Source organism: Mauremys mutica, chromosome 2 (assembly GCF_020497125.1).
Source record: "Mauremys mutica isolate MM-2020 ecotype Southern chromosome 2, ASM2049712v1, whole genome shotgun sequence".
Taxonomy (NCBI): Eukaryota; Metazoa; Chordata; order Testudines; family Geoemydidae; genus Mauremys; species Mauremys mutica.
Genome location: NC_059073.1, coordinates 278,103,853 through 278,123,913, shown reverse-complemented (window position 1 = coordinate 278,123,913; position 20,061 = coordinate 278,103,853). Strand labels below are relative to the sequence as shown.

Here is a 20,061-nt window from a genome sequence, read left to right as displayed (position 1 = left end):
CAGCAGTAAACAGTCTGTATAGTTGAAGATCTCATGTATTATAGTAACCCCAAGGAGGAGCAAAAAAATGCTTAAGAAATCACATTAGAGAGTGCAGGACTCCAGTTCAGCAAGGTACTTAACCATATGCCTAACTTTAAACATTCCCAGAAGGGAAGCAACAGAGAAAGAGGTCAATTACCACAAAGATTTTATGCATAGTTTTAAATACTTATATAAATTAAATAGTATGATATAAACCGAGCTTTCTATGGACAAACTGAAGATCAGCTTTGCTCACTTTTTGATATTACTATCTTTGCAAAATCTTCTCAACAAGTGGTGTCTAAATAAGAACATAGTGCCTGCTAAAAAACATGGTTAGATACTGTTCAAAATACTTTTGAGCAATTTACAGGGCACACTTAAATGCAAGAGTTACACTGGGTCATCATGCATGGTCCTTCACAAGCAAACAGAATGCCTCTTCCCTGAAGAGTTTAACATAACTGCTTGCTGATTAAGCAAAATGTAGGTCCTCTCTGACTGGGTTTTTTAATCTATTTGTTGATCGGGATTAAGAATCTAAAGTGATAAAGTAGATGTAATGGCATGTGTTTTGCAAGAACAGTTCACTTTTGATAAAATACAAGTTAAAAATAATTTTGAGAGATTTTAAAAAGTATTTATTTCATAAAATTGATTATACAGAAGAAAGTTATCACAACAGAGTTACGAGTGTGTGGGCTGTAGTCACTCCCTCCTCCAAGTTTATAAATGCGTTGGAAGAAACACATTTATACACTTACAAGAATTTCCGTTTAATTTACCTGGCTTTTATATATTAACATACCCCAAAAAATAAACTTAAAGTCTTACACCACGTGGAAAAATGATTCACTTTCTTTTACCAGAGTGCCATAAATGCACAATATTTAAAAAAACACCACTAAAATTTAGAGTAAAACATTTATAGTACATTTATTTAAAACTTGGGCAAAATACCAATATAAAAGAAAATAGAGTGTAAGAAATAAAAATAAAGTACAAAACATTTTCAATCTTCAAATCCATAACTTAAGAGACAGCAATCCCTTATTTTTATTTTCACATCCAAATTTTCCTTTAGGTTGAAGTACCATAGTTAAAATATTTAAAAACTAGCAAACTAATTATGATATCTAAAACGGGATCTTTTAAAACAGTAGTATCATACAAAACATAGTAAATTATGTTTCCTCATAATAAAATTACACATCCTAAAAAAGATGCAGTTTTTTTTGCTTTCCTGCTTTGAACTGCTCATCATCCCAAGGAACACGGCTGGAAAACAGCACTCACAGGAAGTATTAGTTACTTTACACGGTGGCTGGAACAGCTAGATTTAATGCTCCAAGGACTCCGAAGCAATAAGGCATTTTAATATCCATCAAGTAAATTTATATGTAAGTTTGTTAAGGGAAAACAACTTTGAAAAATCAGTGCAGAAAAAAAATGTACATAAAACATTAACTCAAAGTAGTATAATATTTGCTTTTCTTAGGCGAATATTACTGATGAGCCATTTGCTACTTCTAGAAACCACTGACAAATAGAATTCATACTTTTGCTTAAAATGTTGCTATTATTATGTTCAACCTACTTTTTTGTGTTCAGAGTAATCTTTTCTAGAATATACTTCAAACAAGCCACACATTTTTAAGGCCCGCCCCCCCATAGTGAATTACATCATATTTATGTAGTACCTTCTTTATCCATCTTTGATACATTATTGCAATCCAAAAATGTTTAGTTTCAGTAATCAGGATAAAATCTGTCATTTAAAATTAATTATTCAGATCATTCCCCAACTCACCTACCCCACAAGGTTCTCTGCTTCAGGGGAATCCAAAGTAATCTGTCAAGTACACCTCTACCCCGATATAATGCTGTCCTTGGGAGCCAAAAAATCTTACCGTGTTATAGGTGAAACCGTGTTAGATTGAACTTGCTTTGATCCGCCAGAGCGCGCAGCCCTGTCCCCCCAGAGCGCTGCTTTACCGATTATTTCCGAATTTGTGTTATATTGGGTTGCGCTGTATCAGGGTTGAGGTGTACTGGGAAAACAGCAAGTATGTTCTCCACAAATCCACCCAAGTTTTAAATTCAAGACAAAGCAATCAGTGTCTAGATAGGTCCAACTGTGCAAAAAGGGAGGAGGATGAATATGACAGAGGATATTACACGTCTGAGTGATTGGAAAAAAGTCACCAAATTCATTCTACTTTAAATTGAACCTACATCTCCAGAAACCACAGAATAACGTAGTAACTTACCTTGTTTCCTAGTATATAAATACATTTAGTAAAACCATAGACCCTTTCCCAACAATCACATTTCTTGGTTTTCATATAAAAAGGATATGATTCATAATCCAGTGTTTGAGTAAGTACTCCAGTCAGAACAAACTCAGCATTATGGACATCTAGAAATATTTTAAAAATATGTAAGATTAATATACTACAGAGAGCATTCTACATCGCAAGGAGCATGGGGAATCAGCTGAGATATGTCCACTGACAGACCTAGAATTGAACACTGAAGAACTGGAAGGCAGACATTCTCCGTGGGATTGTTTTAGTTTGACCCTATTTCCTCTACCAGTGAGAGACAGCTCAAGTATACTGACTTGGCCTATCTGCTTGACCAATTGCCCGAAATGGGCCCTGATCCTGCACAAAGTTTTGTTTGAGAAGAACCCTGTAAATCACTGAAGCACCATGGGAGTGCAGTTCAGTCAATTAAGCACTACAGGAGTGCAGGGGAGAGAGGCTCGCCACATGGAGTTCAGCGCAGGATCAAAGCTTTGGTTAGGAAGGTAGTGTTGGGGTTTTTTTTGTCTGAAATGTGATTAATGTTGGTTATTACACTGGGTCCATATTTTGTGGCTACTGTATGTAGATGCGCAAGTATTGTCTGTGTGGATCCCACTGTTGGTGTTTGGGCATCTCATACATGCAGGTTCAGAAAGTTTGGCCAGCAGTGTCAATTGGGTCTGCACTTGCACCCTGCATGTCCCAGTTCCCCAAACCTGAGGGCATAAAAGCGGGTGCAGCCCCAACTGCCACTCAGTTCTCTCTGACTGCCTATGGCTTTGAGCTGGAACTGCATACAGTCCTCCCTGCTACACGCAGCAGATTTAGAACTTCTCTGTCTATCCCCTCTCTAGTGCAGGATTAGTTTTAGTGTCTGAAGTGTTCTTCTGTCCTGTTGACAAATTTATTGTCTTTGGATATTTCAGGATTGGTACCAAGGCAATTCCCCCACCTCACAGTAAACACAGACCCAAGTGTTGAAGCCCTGCCCTTCAATGATGGCCTCTTATCAGTCATAGGTGGGTCTATGAAATGGTTTCTCACCCTGTTGTTTTTAGGGGGACACATCTCAATGGGTGCTCCACTCTCTGTGTACTTGCATGCCTTGTGCCTTTGTTCGGAGATTTCACATAGCAGTGTCTGTTCGGCCTGCACACAGGCTACATAGTCTCATGCTCCACACCGAGCGCTGCATATAGCGCTGTGCAGAACTGCCCTCAGTTCCTTCTTTACTGTGAAGCTCCATAGCACACAACTCCAAAGCAGAGGGGAAGGAGGGCGAATAGTGAAACACCCCTCAAAGAACAAGTTACTGCACTGAGTAACCATTTCTTCTCATCTGACTAGTGTGTCTGTCTGTGCTCCATTCTAGGCGACTACTGAGCAGTTCCCCTTAAGGAAGAGGGGTTTCAGAGTTGAGTCCATATTGAATAAGTATAACAGAGCCAAACACAGCAGAGATGACATAACTGTTGATAGTGGGGGGCAATTCTGAAAGATTTAGTCCCGTCAAGACAGAAGGCCAGGGATCTTCTGACTGGTAGAAATTCTGGGAGAAGTTGCAATGTGACTTTATCTTTGAAAAATATAGTGAAAGAGGGGGTATGACATAAGGGCCTCTATTTCCCCAACTCGTCGAGCTGATGTGATGGCTACCAAAAATGCCATTTTCATCGATAAATGGAGGAGTGTACATGTAGCCACTGGTTTGAACAGAGCTGTCATAAGACATTTAAGAACCAAGCTAAGGTCCCAAATTGGAGCAGGATGATTGACTTGCGGAAAGAGATTTTGGAATCCCCTGAGGAATCTCATTGTAACTGGGTAAGCAAGCATGGAATAATCCTTTACTGAGTAGTGGAAGGCTGTGATGGCTGCTAGGTGGACCCTAGTGGAGCTCAGCGACAAACCCAAGGTTTTTTTTGTTTTTGTTTTTTTTATTTCTAGGATGTATTTCCAGTGTATCTGACAGCAATGAGGTTGCTAGTGGAAAGATCATGCCAGCAGTGAAATTTTGTCCATTTCTGCAAGTAAGTGTAGCGCCCTGACTGCTTCCTGCTGTGTAACTGTACTCTTTGTACTCCCTCCGAACAGGCTGTCTCTAAACCTGTGAACAATCAACTAGCCATGCTTTGAGGCAAAGGACTTAAGAGACTGGGGCAAAGGATCTTCTCATGTTCTTGGGAGATAAGATAAAGAATGATCCAGAGAATGGTTGGTGAGCAAGCGGCCAGCTGTATGAGGTAAGGAAACCATGACTTTCTGGGCCAGGCTGGAACTCTTAGAATAACTCTGCCTTTGTCCTTTTCATCTTGAGCAGAACTTTGGAGATTAGAGGTGTCAGCGGGAACGCATACAACAGACCTGATGACCACTGACGGTGAAAGGATTGCTGACCCTGCCTGCCTCTGGAGAGGAACTGAGCACATTTCTTGTTTCTGGCTGTGGCGAACAGGTCTTTCCAAAGGATGCCCCATTGCCAAAATATGTGGTGAAATACAATGGAATCTATTTCTCACTCATGGTCCTGAGAAGTGCCTACTGAGTGTATCCGCAGTCAGAATCTGAGCGCCTGGAAGGTAAGCTGCTGTGATGGTTAAAATAGAACATGCATGACGTATTGTCCATCATGACCTTTATGTGTTTGCCTCACTCAATGGTAGAAATTGGAGACAGGCATATCTGACTGCCCCGAGCTCTAGGAGGTTGATGTCAAGAGAAGTCTCCTGAGGGGTCCACCTGGCCTGGGCCATGTGGGTGTCCAGATGTGCTCCCCAACCTAACAGGGATGCATTGCTTGTTACAACAATTATTGAGGAACTGTAGGCAAAAGGGACTCCTGTGTTGACACTGTGAGATTCCTTCAACAAAGGTGGGTATGGAAAGTAATGTGGTTAGTCTGTGTTTGCCTGGTGAATAAACAGTCCTGAGCCACCCTTGAAGGCAATGCATTCACAGTCTTAAATGGTCTGTAAATGAAAGTGCCAGCTGCTATATGTCTCAACAGCTGTAGACCATTCTTGACTGGAGTCTGTGGGCTGATCTGGATTGTGCTATCTTGGATAGGGCCATGAATCTGTAAATTCGGAGGTAGGCTCTTGCTGCTATTGAATCAAAATAAGCTCCTATGAATTCTAACCCTTGTACAGATCAAGGACTTTTGAATGTTCAATTGTCGGCCCAGTCCGAGGAAGAGGTTCATGGCCTTGCAAGTAGCCAGTGAAGTTTTGTCATGGGAGCAACCTTTCAGAAGCCAATCGTCTAGGTAAGGGAACACCAGAATTCCTTTTCTGAGGAGGTGTGCTGCTACTACTGATGTAACCTTTGAAAAGATCCTTGGGGCAGATGAGATACCAAAAGAGAACCCAGTTCTGAAAGTGCTCATGACCAACAGTAAAACATAGGAATCTTTTGCGAAACAGGTGGATTGCTATATGGAAATATGCATCCTGAAGACTCAATCCCCTTGATCCAGAGATGGAATTATGGCCACAAGTGTCACCATTCTGAAATTTTGTGCCTTCACAAATGTGTTGCGTTGCCTTACATCTAGGATGGGCTTCCAAGTGCCATTTTTTTTTCTGGAACCAGGAAGAACCTGGAATAAAAACCCTTCCCTCTGTACTGCATGAGAACAGGTTCTATAGCACCCAAGAGTAGGAGAGAGCCTTTCTTATCTTAAGTATCAGAGGGGTAGCCGTGTTAGTCTGGTTCTGTAGAAGCAGCAAAGAATCCTGTGGCACCTTATAGACTAACAGACGTTTGCAGCATGAGCTCATGCTGCAAAACGTCTGTTAGTCTATAAGGTGCCACAGGATTCTTTGCTGCTTCTTTCTTATCTTAGAAGGGGCTCATGAGAGGGTTCCCTGAAGAGTGATGGGGAAGGGGGAGGAGAAGTGACCTGGATGGAGTACTGAATGTAGATGATTTCCAAAACCCACCTGTTCGTAGTGATAAGACTCCCAAGCCCGCCGAAAGTGGTAAAGGCAGTCGCCGAAGGGAGGAACACAAGTGAATCATTGCAGTTGGTACGAATGGGGATGGAAGCTCAGCACCTTGACCACCCTGTCAAAATTAGTGTTTCAAGGTGGAAGGGTGAGAGGTCAAAGGTTGGGAAATGGGTAGTTTTTTCCTCTGGGACCTCTTTCTTGTGTTAAGATTCATATGATCTCTGGGAGCTTGAGAATTGGGCAAGGCAGAACCTCTGCACTGTGTGGGACTTACTAAACTTTCTCTTGTGGGTAGGTGTATAAATTCCCCAAAGAACACAAAGTAGCCCTAGAGTCATTTAACATATGCAGAGATTTGTCTGTGCTGTCAGCAGTTTAGTGTCGTCAAAAGGGAGGTCTATGACCATATTCTGGACCTCTTTTGGAAATCTGGAGAGTTGCAGCCAGGAGGCCCTCTTTATAACTACCGCTGTAGAAACTGAACGAGCAGCAGTATCAACAGTGTCGACAGAGGCCTGCAGAAATGTTCTGGCAAGAAGCTGGCCTTCTGCAATAATTGCTTGGAACTGCTCTCTTTGGTAGATGCTCAATAAAGGAATTCAGCTTGGTATAATTTGTATGGTTGTACTTCGCCACCAATGCCCGGCAGTTGGCAATTCTGACCTGTAAAGTATCTGACAAACAAGATTTTCTACTGAACAAATTGAGACACTTATGATCTCTAGCACAGAGCATACATTTAGTGTGGTGCTGCCTTCCATGTACATTAACCACCTCGACCACCAGGGAGTTAGGAGAGGGATATGAAAATAAAAATTCTGAATACTTACAGGGGACATAATATTTCTTATCCACTCTCTTGCACAAGGTGGAAGTGTGGAAAGGGTGTGCGAGAACCTTTGCTGGGTCTAGGAGGGCCTCGTTAATAGGCAGGGTGATGTGGGCCGATGAAGTTGTATGAAGGATGTCAAGAAGCTTATGATATGGCTCTTTAACCTCCTCAAGAGGGATCTTCAAAGAATCAACAATTCTCCTGATAAGGTTCGGGAACTACCTGAAATTGTCTGCCAAGGATGGTGGAGGTGGCATAACAGCTTCATCCGGGGATTAAGAAGAGATGTTGGCTGGTGGAAAGACCTCTTCATCAGCCCTAGCTTCCTGTTCCTAAAAGGTTTCTTCCTGAGATTCTGGTCTCCCAGAGAGAGAGGGTGATGAAGGCTACCTATCCCTATGACAGGTGGTACTTGAGGCCCTAGAGAATTGCTGATGGTAGGCCACTCAGGGGCCCAGTATGGCCAATGAGGTGGCACATATGGCATGGGTGGAGGCATCCATGAGTGCCTGTACCAGTGAGACAGTGGCTTCATCTTTCATGAATGAGATTACATTCCTCAGAGACTTCTGGAAAAGTGCCTTTATAGGGGTGGAGAGGACAGCCTTGGACAGATATTTGAGAGACCGAGGCAAGATCTTCATCAGAATCCTCCTCTTCCAGATCACTCTGGACTGGTGGAGCACTGGAAGAAACAGAAGGTAAAATTGTCTGTACCGGACGGGTGTCAAGAGAGCTGCAGGTCTTTGGTACCGAGAGCAGATCAGAGTCAAGCAATGGTGAGTCAGGCATCTTGGACACAGTGAGGTCTTGGGGAAAACACAAAACTCCCGGAGTACCAAGAGTGTTGTCAGTACCACGTCAATGGCCTGAGCCAAAGTAACAGTGGCTGAGGGAGTTGAGGGTACTATGTGTCTCAAATGCTCTGAAGGGAGTCCAGATGGAGCCCGAGTGGTTTTCTTTAGTACCAAGTGAGAAGAGGTAGAGCTCTTCTTGCTGCTTTTCTTCCCTGACTGTACCGATGGCCTTCTGGAGCCCGATGATCTGGAGTCTTTAGGCTTAACAGTGCCCTTGGTACTTGAGAAACCAGCAGCCTAGTGGGTGCCAGGTTGGAGACCAATGGGTGTTGAACTGGCTGGCGTCCTTGGCCACTGCAGCATCTCTGAGGTAGATTCCCTACCTAGAGAATTCAAGGCACTATCCTTGGAAGACTTATGAGAGGAATCATGGGTTTTCCTCTTAGATACCCTTAAAGAGTGCAGCTGGGAGACAGCAGAGGTAGCCCACTTACTCGGAGACCAGCATACAGAGGGGGTCCTTTGTCCTGGTGCAATGAGTTCTCCATGAGGAGCTGAAGTCTGATCCCATTTTTTTCTGGCTCTAGATATTTAATGCCAGGCAGAAGTTGAACTTTTGGGATATATGAGATTCCCTAAGGCAATGGATGCGCTAGGAGTGTCTGTAACTCACCGGCATTCTTCCCGCCATGATAGGTAGCATTTGAAATCAGGATAACCAGGCATGCCCATATATATATATAAGTTGTTGTTAGTGTAGTTATATATTACTACACATTAACAACAACTATAATAAACTAACTATAAGAGCTATGGGGTCACAGTTGAGGTAAAAATCAATACGGATGACTGCTAAGGCTCTGTCTCAGACCGAGGCGGTTGAGAAGGAACTGAGGGTGGTTCGCCCACAGAGCACTATATAACCACAGTGTGGAGCATGAGACTGGATAACACACATGCACAGGCCAAATGGACACTTATGTGAAATCTCCTATTAAAGGCGCAGAAGGAGCAAGCACACCTAGAATGAAGCACCCATAGGGACACTACTTGAAGGAAAACTGATTACTCTGCCTTGGAGACACTGACAACTTCAAAATCACATTTCCATCTGAAAATGCTGTACCTACTATTTAAATTATAATGATTTTATGAGAGAGACAAAGATCAGAAAATAAACCTAAACCAGAGAAAGATATGCAGCTTGTGCATTTATTGCTAGTCAACTGCATTTCCTGTCTTATGAATTGGTATGATAACTAACATGCAGTCTTTTTGGTCCTGGAAGAGTATTTTGCAGTAGCAGAGATGAAACTGAAAGGCAGCAGAAAATTTGCACATCAAGATGGCAGGAAGGATAAGGTGACAGTAACAGGCCTGCTCAAACATCAGCAGGTAAGCAGAAAAGCCCTATATTTTATTTTAAAACTGAGGACATACTATTAAAAAGGTGCTTCATCACATCTGATTCCTTTAACTGTATTTTAACCTCTGACTGTTCCCAGTAATGGGTGTAAGTACTTATACAATGAAAAATAAATACAGTAAGCAAATTATGAATTGGAATTCTATTAGCAGTTCACACGTACCTATGCCTCTGGCAAAATATTCTCGACATAAGTGAAGATCATTTTCACAGGATATCAAGATTATCGCTGACAAACTCTATAAATTAAAAAAAAATACTAAATATGAGTTCAAATAAAGAACAATATATTTTATACATAATTTTTGGAAAGCCAAGTGATACTGTACTCACTTTGTTTTGTTTGTGTTCCATAAGTTTTCGAAAAGAAGGTTGTTTGGATAATACTTTTCCTCCTGCACATTCCACAATTGCCTTCATGGTGGAAAGGCTAGGACAAATTCCAGGTGTAATGTAAAAATATTTCCCCTAAAAACAAATCTTTTTTTTAAAAATATGTACATACACATATATAAATAAAATGTAAAAAAGGGAAAGTGAAGAGTACAACTTTTGATCCTTTAGCGTCTGATGTGTATAGTGCTGACATCCACTATAATGCAAGGGTCATTTTATAAATTATGAAGCAGATCTTCAGCTGGTGTAAACTGTCATAGCTCTTAATGGAGCTATGACAACTTACACTAGCTGAAGAGCTGCCCCTATTTACCTCAATCTTTCTGTGACACTTACAATAATGACCATAAAACCTTCAAATCGTAAATATTTTCTTAATGAATATTAAACAGCAGTTAGGTAAGGATGCAAAACGAAACACCCCTATTATTTCAACTGTGTGTTTGCCCAATGGCTTGCAAAAGGACTTCTACAAAGAAAAGGTGAGTCTTATTTTCCAATTTATAACAACTAAATTTCTATTTCTATCTAATTTCTATCTATCTAGTTTCACTGACGATTTCTTATTGTCCAGTTTACAACCACTAATTTCTATTGTCTGCCAACAAAACTACAACTAGCTTTCTGCCTGCTTGAGACTCTTAATACAGGTGATTATATAAAGTGTATTTTATCTGTTCCTACTTGCTAGAGGGAAGATGTATTCTTGCCATGTGAACTGGTAAAGAGATGCTATTAACTTCTTTGATCCTCCAGCCAACTTTACGTCCAGAAAAAACTGAAATTTTACATTATTTTTGGCTTCTGAATTTCTGACTGAACTATGCCAGGTGCAAAAGGTTCTATGCTTGATCCCTAAAGAGTTATTTTGGCATGCCTCAAGTGACAGATTAAAAAAAATAAAATAAGCCTAAGTAAATTGGTCTCTGTTAAAACAACACTTCTACTCCAAATCTAAAATTGTTTCTTATAATGTACAATCCTGGGACAAAGTTCAGGAAAGTCTCTTTAGATGAGGTATGTCTCATTATGTATTGCTCTCAGGACAAAGGTGGATGGTTTTCTTGTTTGCTGTGAAAACATAGCACATAAAGGCCAACTTTTTCTTTACGTATAAGAATAAAACCAATAGTGATATATATGTAGTATATTCCAATAGCAATACTATCTGACATATGATTTTAGTAATTTTCAGGTTATTTCATTGTAAGTTTTACATGAAATATTTAGAAATCTACCTATACAAATATTCTTAGAAGAATCCATATCATTCTTCTCTTAAAAGGAGTCTGAAAGTAAAGTGATTATACAGATTAAACTAGCTTGCATATATGGTTCTAAGTGGAACTCTAATTCAATGCTAACAATAAAAATGTCACACTTGTATCAGCATTCTGCAGAAAACATATATGCAAGATTGTTTCCCCTATAAGTACATGTATAAATTTCAGCTAATAGCAATAACACACTCTAGAGAGTTCTTTCATTTGGTTTTAGACACCGAAGTGTTTAGCCTTTTGTGTTACTCTGCCTTCTTACATATGCGCATGCCTACCAGGAAAGCTGTCTTATTACTTAAACACATGTTTGGGAAAAGCATTGATAATTATCAGAAAAATACATTTAAGACTGATCAAATGAGTGACCAAGTATGTTTTGTCTTTTACTGTAGCAGTGAAAAAATATATGTATTTACGCATGTTATTAAAAAGTGTGTACCTTAAAAAGCGGAGCCACTTGTGCTCTCTTTAGAGACTCCTCTAAGCTGAAGCAGAAAAGCACCTCAGCTTCTGCATCTCGGAGCATGAAGTTCTGCTCATCTGGAAAAGAAAATATAAACGTTACAAATGTGACAAGGGAAGAAAATATGTCAACATAAGGTTTGAATGTGGGTAAAGGGTTATTTCAAATTGTTATAAAAAAACTAATGGTAAAAAATTTGGTAAAAAACTCACTTGCTTTGATGTGACATGAGCATAATCCCATTGCTTTTAATAAAAAACTGCCTTTTATTGAAGTCAAGCTACTAAAAAATGTTGTCCATTTAAAAGTCATGACCCCTGTATAAAATGTATTATTATTTAATTTTACTATTATTGAGGATCAACAAAAATTACTGACAAAAATTCTTAATATATTTCTGTATTTTTGCTGTGTTTATTTTGTACATTTGACAGCATTTTCTATCCTATATATATCCCACAACTTCTGTATTGGAGAGCTTCAAGACACATTAATGCATTTATCCCCATTTATAAAAACAAAGGCACAAAGTGGTTAACTGAATTGTGCCCAAGACACAAAGGATATCTGTGACAGGCCATGGAACTGATTCCCAGTCCACAGCCTTATCCACATGGCAATCTTTCCATTTGTTTCCCCTGCAAAGTCAGTCAGCATTCCCTTTTGCTTGTATGGGATTTTCTTCCGTCAGGTCTCTCGCTCACACCCCATCCCCACCCACATACCACAATAGGAGAGTGAAAACCATTTATTTATTTAAGATAGTAAAATCAAAAAGACAGGTAGGGTGACTTGGGATGGATGCTGTACCTGAAAATACATAACTCCTTTATTACAGCTGATTAGATATAATAATAATAGGAGATATACCAATCTCCTAGAACTGGAAGGGACCTTGAAAGGTCATCGAGTCCAGCCCCCTGCCTTTACTAGCAGGACCAAATACTGATTTTTGCCCCAGATCCCTAAGTGGCCCACTCAAGGACTGAACTCACAACCCTGGGTTTAGCAGGCCAATGCTCAAACCACTGAGCTAAACTATACTCAGTATGAAAATGTCAACTTCTTACATTTTTTTTAGTTACACCTTCTAATAGCTTTCTTACTGTTTGTTTTGTTTGATAAGGCTGGACCAAGTAAGATAAAACTCTACCTCATGTTTATAAACAAGAAAAGATTTCCTACTTCTGTCTATAGTATTGTCTTATCTATAGTTTTAAGTCTGTGCAGTGGTTTGGCAGCAACACCATGTGTTTAGCTCACCAAATAAATAAAAAGCTCAAACAAATTATATATATATCATACATACCCACACACATGGTACTGTGAGCTTTTATATGTGGTCGTGGTACAATGGTACCAATGACATAGGGAAGGATAGAAGAGGGGTCCTGGAAGCCAAATTTAGGCTGATAGGTAAGAGATCGAAGTCCAGGACCTCCATGGTAGCATTTTCTGAAATGCTTCCAGTTCCACAGGCAGAACTACAGGGTCCTAATGCGTGGATGAGACGATGGTGTAGGGAGGAGGGGTTTAGATTTATTAGGAACTGGGGAAACTTTTGGGAAAGGGGGAGCCTATAGAGGAAGGATGGGCTCCACCTAAACCAAAATGGAACCAGATTGCTGGCACTTAAATTTAAAAAGGTTGTAGAGCAGTTTTTAAACTAAGGGCTGGGGGAAAGCCGACAGGGGTAGAGAAGCACATGGTTTGGACAGAGACATCCCTTAGGGGACGATCTATAAATGGAGATTCTCTATGTCCTAGTAAGGAGGAGAGGATGGAAGATGATAAAATATGGGTAGGATATGATGAGAAACAGTTACATGAAAAAGAGTCCCATTCAATTACATCATCTAATGGCAGTCAGCTAAAAAGTGACAAGTTTTTAAAATGCTTATATATCAATGCTAGAAGTCTAAATACTAAGATGGGTGAACTAGAGTGCCTCGTATTAAATGAGGATATTGATATAAAACAGGCATCACAGAAACTTGGTGGAATGAGGATAATCAATGGGACACAGTAATACCAGTGTACAAAATATATCAGAAGGACAGAACAGGTCGTGCTGGTGGGGAAGCGGCATTGTATGTGAAAGAAAGGGTAGAATGAAATGAAGTAAAAATCTTAAGTGAACCAAACTGTACCGCAGAATCTCTATGGATAGTAATTTCAGGCTTGAATAATAAGAATATAGCAGTAGGGATATACTACTGACCACCTGAGCAGGGTGGTGATAGTGATTGTGATTGTGAAATGCTCAGGGAGATTAGAGAGGCTATAAAAATAAACTCAATAATAACGGGGGATTTCAACTATCCCCATATTGACTGGGTACATATCGCCTCAGGACAGGATGCAGAGATAAAGTTTCTAAGTGGAGCACAGGATATGATTAAAGAGGTGAATATAGCTGGACCGCCTGATAATATGACCACAACATAATTAAATTTAACATCCCTGTGGCAGGGAAAACATCACAGCGGCCCAACATGGTAGCATTTAATTTCAGAAAGGGGAACTACACAAAAATTGACAGGTTTCAGAGTAGCAGCCGTGTTAGTCTGTATTTGCAAAAAGAATAGGAGTACTTGTGGCACCTTAGAGACTAACCAATTTATTTGAGCATAAGCTTTCGTGGGCTACAGCCCACTTCATCAGATGCATAGAATGGAACATATAGTAAGAAGATATATATACACATACAGAGAACATGAAAAAGTGGAAGGAGCCTGTGACGATGCGGTTCTGGCGGGACCCAACTGAGAGTGCCAATTCAGGACCAATTGCTCAAACAGGGCAGTCACAGCCCAAGGCTGGGGTTTTTCCACCTCTAAGGCAAACCAAACCAGCCAGACAAAGAGGACTTTGGTTTCACCCCACTGGCTAACCACAAGTCACACAAGCAATTCCCTTAGACACTCCAGTCTCCCAGTATCACCACCAGTGCCACTCGTCCTGGGGATGAATGGTTATGAAAACCAACACCCCAGTAAAAGAAAAAGGTTCTCTTGATTCCAAAGAATCAAGCCCCAGACCCAGGTCAGTATACACATCAGATCTTACCCACAAATCACGCTGTTGCCAATCCTTTAGAATCTAAAATCTAAAGGTTTATTCATAAAAGGAAAAAGGTAGAGATGAGAGCTAGAATTGGTTAAATGGAATCAATTACACACAGTAATGGCAAAGTTCTTAGTTCAGGCTTGCAGCAGTGATGGCATAAACTGCAGGTTTAAATCAAGTCTCTGGAGAACATCCCCCGCTGGGATGGATCATCAGTCCTTTGTGCAGAGCTTCAGCATGTAGCAAAGTCCCTCCAGAGGTAGAAGCAGGATTGAAGACAAGATGGAGATGAGGCATCAGCCGTATATAGGCTCTTCCAGGTGTAAGAACCTCTTTGTCCTTACTGTGGAAAATTACAGCAAAATGGAGTCTGGAGTCACATGGGCCAGTCCCTGCATACTTTGCTGAGTCACAAGGCGTGTCTGCCTTCTCTCCATGGGTCAGTTGTGTAGCTGATGGTCCTTAATGGGCCATCAAGCAGGCTATGCAGAGCTAACACCAACTTGTCTGGGATGTTTCCCAGAAGCACAGCACCAGCTTGAAATACAGACAGTATAGAGCCAATATTCATAACTTCAACTAAAAATAATACATGCACACAGACAGCATAATCATAACCAGGAACCCATAACCTGGTCTTAGACACCTTATATGACCCCCTTTACCTAAGATTTGGTGCCACTACAGGACCTTGGTTGCAACCCATGTTCTATATGGTCCCAATTTATATCAATAACGTCACAGAGCCATACCAACGGTAAGAGGCTAATATTAACATATCTTCTTACTATATGTTCCATTCTATGCATCTGATGAAGTGGGCTGTAGCCCACGAAAGCTTATGCTCAAAACAATTGGTTAGTCTCTAAGGTGCCACAAGTACTCCTGTTCTTTTTTACACAAAAATGAGGAAGTTAGTGAAATAAATTAAAAGGAACAGTGCCCAAAGTGAAATCCCTGCAAGCTGCATGGAAACTTTGTAAAGACACCATATATACCCCAAATTTAAAAACGTAGTAAGAGAACCAAAAAAGTGGCACTGTGGCTAAACAAAAAAGTAAAAGATGCAGTGAGAGGAAAAAAGGCATCCTTTAAAAAGTGGAAATTAAATCTTAGTACGGAAAATAGAAAGGAGCATAAGCTCTGGCAAGTGAAGTGTAAAAATGTAATTAGGAAGGCCAAAAAAGAATTTCAAGAACAGCTAGCCAAAGACACACAAAAAAATAGCAAAAAAATTTGTAAGTACATCAGAAGCAGGAAGCCTGCTAAACAACCAGTGGGGCCACTGGATAATCGAAATGCTAAAGGAGCTCTCAAGGACAATAAGGCCATTGCAGAGAAATTAAATGAATTATTTGCATTGGTCTTCATGGCTGAGGATGTGAGGGAGATTCCCAAACCTGAGTCATTCTTTTTAGGTGACAAATCTGAGGAACTGTCCCAGATTGAGGTGTCACTAGAGGACCTTTTGGAACAAATTGATAAATTAAACAGTAATATGTCACTAGGACCCGATGGTATTCACCCAAGGGTTCTGAAGGAACTCAAATGTGAAATTGCAGAACTGCTAACTGTGGTTTGTAACCTATCATTTAAATCAGCCTCTGTACCAAATGACTGGAGAATAGCTAGTGTGACGCTAATTTTTTAAACAGGGCTCCAGAGGTGATCCTGACAATTACAGGCCAGTAAACCTGACTTCAGTACCAGGCAAACTGGTTGAAACTATAACAAAAAACAGAATTGTCAGACACATAGATGAACATAATTTGTTGGGGAAGAGTCAACATGTTTTTTGTAAAGGGAAATCATGCCTCACCAATCTATTAGAGTTCTTTGAGGGGGTCAACAAGCATGTGGAAAAGGGGGATCCAGTGGATATAGTATCAGAGGGGTAGCCGTGTTAGTCTGGATCTGTAAAAGCAGCAAAGAGTCCTGTGGTACCTTTTAGACTAACAGACATATTGGAGCATGAGCTTTTGTGGGTGAATACCCACTTCGTCGGATGCATGACAGGATATGGTGTACTTAGATTTTCAGAAAGCCTTTGACAAGGTCCTTCACCAAAGGCTCTTAAACAAAATAAGCTGTCATGGGATAATGGAAGGTCTTCTCATGAATCGGTAACTGGTTAAAAGATAGGAAACAAAGGGTAGAAACAAATGGTCCGTTTTCAGAATGGAGAGAGATAAATCATGTTCCCCAGAGCTCTGTACTGGGACCAGTACTGTTCAACATATTCATAAATGATCTGGAAAAACAGTGAGATGGCAAAATTTGCAGATGATACAAAACTACTCAAGATAGTTAAGTCCAAAGCAGACTGTGAAGAGCTACAAAGGGATCTCACAAAACTGGGTGACTGGGCAACAAAGTGACAGATGAAATTCAATGTTGATAAATGCAAAGTAATGCACATTGAAAACATAATCCCAACTATACATATAAAATTATGGGGTCTAAATTAGCTGTTACCAGTCAAGAGAGAGATCTTGGTGTCATTGTGACTAGTTATCTGAAAACATCCACTCAATGTGCAGTGGCACTCAAAAAAGCTAACAGAATGTTGGGAATCAGTAAGAAAGGGATAGATAAGACAGAAAATGTCATATTGCCTCTATATAAATCCATGGTACGCCCACATCTTGAATACGGCGTGCAGATGTGGTCACTCCATCTCAAAAAAGATATATTGGAATTGGAAAGGGTTCAGAAAAGGGCAACAAAAATGATTAGGGGTATGGAACAGCTTCCATATCAGGAGAGATTAATAAGATTGGGACTTTTCAGCATGGAAAAGAGACGACTAAGGTGGGATATGATAGAGGTCTATAAAATCATGATGGGTGTAGAGAAAGTAAATAAGGAAGTATTAGTTATGCCTTCTCATAACACAAGAAATAGGTGTCACCAAATGAAATTAATAGGCAACAGGTTTAAAACGAACAAAAGGAAGTATTTCTTCACACAATGCACAGTCAACCTGTGGAACTCTGCCAGAGAATGTTGTGAAGGCCAAGACTATAACAGGGTTCAAAAAGGAACTAGATAAATTCATGGAGGCTAGGTCCGTCAATCGCTAACAGCCAGGATGGGCAGGAATGGTGTCCCTAACCTCTGTTTGCCAGAAGCTGGGAATGGGCGACAGGGGGATGGATCACTTGATTACCTGCTATGATTACACACACACACACACACACACACACACTCCTAAATGCACTTTTATCCACAAGTGCATTGGACTCAAGCTTTCATCTCTACTTCAGAAAAATTCCTGTTAAGCACACCTCTTAATTTAATTTTAAAAAAGGGGTGGATCAACATTAGTTATTTTTTCTTTGTCTACATTATAGTCATGCCTACCAACATAATGCATAAAATGTGCATTTTTTTTTTTAAACCATCTCCCCCTCCCCCTCAAAAAACCCAAACACATCAACCAACCAACCTAGACACCTAAAAAGCAGCAGAAGTGCAAGTGGAGGAAGCACTAGTTAAATTATGGTTGGCTATACTGAGAACAGAAATAAAGAAAAGGAGGGGAAGCTTATGAAAGCTTTAAGTAATACTAGTGCATACTATGCTATTTGATAGTTCAGAACGTTTAAAAAAATGAATAATGTTATTAAAAGTTAAGAAAAAAGGAACTACTTTTCTTTCCTTTGGGTGAAGTAATTGGTATTAAACCATGTGGAGAGCTGAAGGCAGAGGTCTTTAATTGAAAAAGAAAAAGTTAATAGAAAACCAAAGTGAATTTTGTTCCTATGATAGTACTACACTGATAGCAGAACCCTTATTCAACCATGAAATATTTTTTTAAAATTAAACATTTTGTCGGTTCTAAAATACAAAACAGACCGCTAAAGTCTTAGCTGTCAACTATGTGGAGAATTATGTTTGAAGTTTTACGTACAATTTATTCAGACAATAACTGAATGCCTAATATCACATTCCAAAATAGCTGTCTAAACAATGTCAACCACCAAAAAAAATGTTTTGTTCAAATATAATTACCACCCTTGAATACTTTTTAAAAAAAAAACTGTTCAGTTTATCTCTATGAGTGATTCTAGTATTCACTTACCAACAAATTTCTGGCATTTGAAACACTCTTCTAACCACTCCGGAGTTACTATGTGCTTGACAACTGAAATTGCTGTCAGGAACTTCACAGTACGGGTCACTTTGCTGGCAACTAGATGTGTGCATTTCTGTGCAGATTCTGCTACTTCACCCCCAAGAATGTAGAGTTTCTGAAAGTTAGAATCATAGAATTATAGAAATGTAGGGCTAGAAAGGATCTTCAGAAGTCATCTAGTCCAGTCCTCTCTGCTGAGGCAGGACCAAATAAACCTAGACCACCTAATCTGTTCTTAAAAACCTCCAATGATGGGGATTACACAACCACCCTTGGAAAATTATTCCCATGCTTAATTATCCTTATATTTGGAAAGCTTTTCCTACTATCTAACCTACATCTCCCTTGCTGCAGATTAAGCCCATTACTTCTTGTCCTATCTTCAGTGGAGATGCAGTACAATTGACCCCTTCATAACAGCTCTTAATATATTTGAAGACTATTAGGACCGCTCCCTCCCTTCCACCAACCAAGTCTTCTTTTCTCAAGCCTAAACATGCCAATTGTTTTTTAACCTTTGCTCACAGGTCAGATTTTCTACTCCTTGTATCATTTCTGTTGCTCGCCTCAATTTCAAACAAACTAGGAACTGAATATTCATTAAAAACTAAACATTATCTCATCCACAGCATCATTATGAAAAACAGCAATATTATGCAATACAAATGAGGTACCAATTAAATAAGAAACATAGGATATTGGTGGTTTTGTCTAAAATGCACATTAACCAGAGGTCCATCATAAACTCATTCCTGTATCTATTAGAACTGGTTGGAAAACTGAATTTCCATCAAATGGGAAATTCCACATTTTAAAATGGAAATTTCTTGCAGAAGAAAATTTTTAAAATAATGATTTAGAATCATCAAAATATTCCAATTCACTAATGTCCAAAGATTTTGATAATGTTATAACAATAAAATATAGACAAAATACAGCTGAAACAAAACATTTCAATGTTATCAAAATGAAACGGTAAAGTCAAAATGAATCATTTTGGACTTTGTTGATGAAATTTTCAGTATAGACATGTTTTGCAGTAATGTTTATTTTGACAAAACTGTATTTTTGACAGAACATTGTTTGGCCTAAAATGTTTTGAGCAGGTCTAGTATCTATTAAATAAAAATATATATTTTTGGAGACATGTATTGGGGGTTCCCCTGGGAGGGGAGACCCAGTGACAGTAGGATGCTGCTGGGGGCAGGACCCTGAAGTAGAGGGGTACTGGGGTCCAGGAGGGACACGGGGGCTAGTGGTGGGCGAGTCACCGGCCTGCAGAGGGTGCTCTGGGCTGGAAAGAGAAAGTTCTTCACCTTGCAGTAACTGAAGTTCTTCGAGATGTGCGTCCCTGTGGGTGCTCCACTCTAGGTGTCG

The 20,061-nt window shown here is 39.9% G+C and overlaps 1 protein-coding gene across 4 annotated transcripts in view; it reads right to left on the bottom strand.

Moving 5' to 3' along the window:
- Positions 1-592: 592 nt before the first annotated feature.
- The window catches only part of PAXIP1 (PAX interacting protein 1), an 89,271-nt gene continuing 69,802 nt past the window's right edge, over positions 593-20,061 (bottom strand). The window contains exons 16-21 of one of the 4 annotated variants that reach the window (XR_006577063.1): positions 18,631-18,799; positions 11,454-11,554; positions 9,672-9,806; positions 9,502-9,597; positions 2,383-2,443; positions 593-1,424 (exon numbers count right to left, since the gene is read on the bottom strand). Coding sequence is in view for 2 of the 4 variants with exons in the window: in XM_045006300.1 (XP_044862235.1) it covers positions 1,409-1,424; positions 2,383-2,443; positions 9,502-9,577; positions 9,672-9,806; positions 11,454-11,554; positions 18,631-18,799 (558 nt within the window). In the remaining 2 variants the exon portion in view is untranslated. Of the gene's footprint in view, positions 1,425-2,382; positions 2,444-9,501; positions 9,598-9,671; positions 9,807-11,453; positions 11,555-18,630; positions 18,800-20,061 lie in introns of those variants that run through there. The other 3 variants (XR_006577064.1, XM_045006300.1, XM_045006301.1) reach the window with 3 other exon arrangements.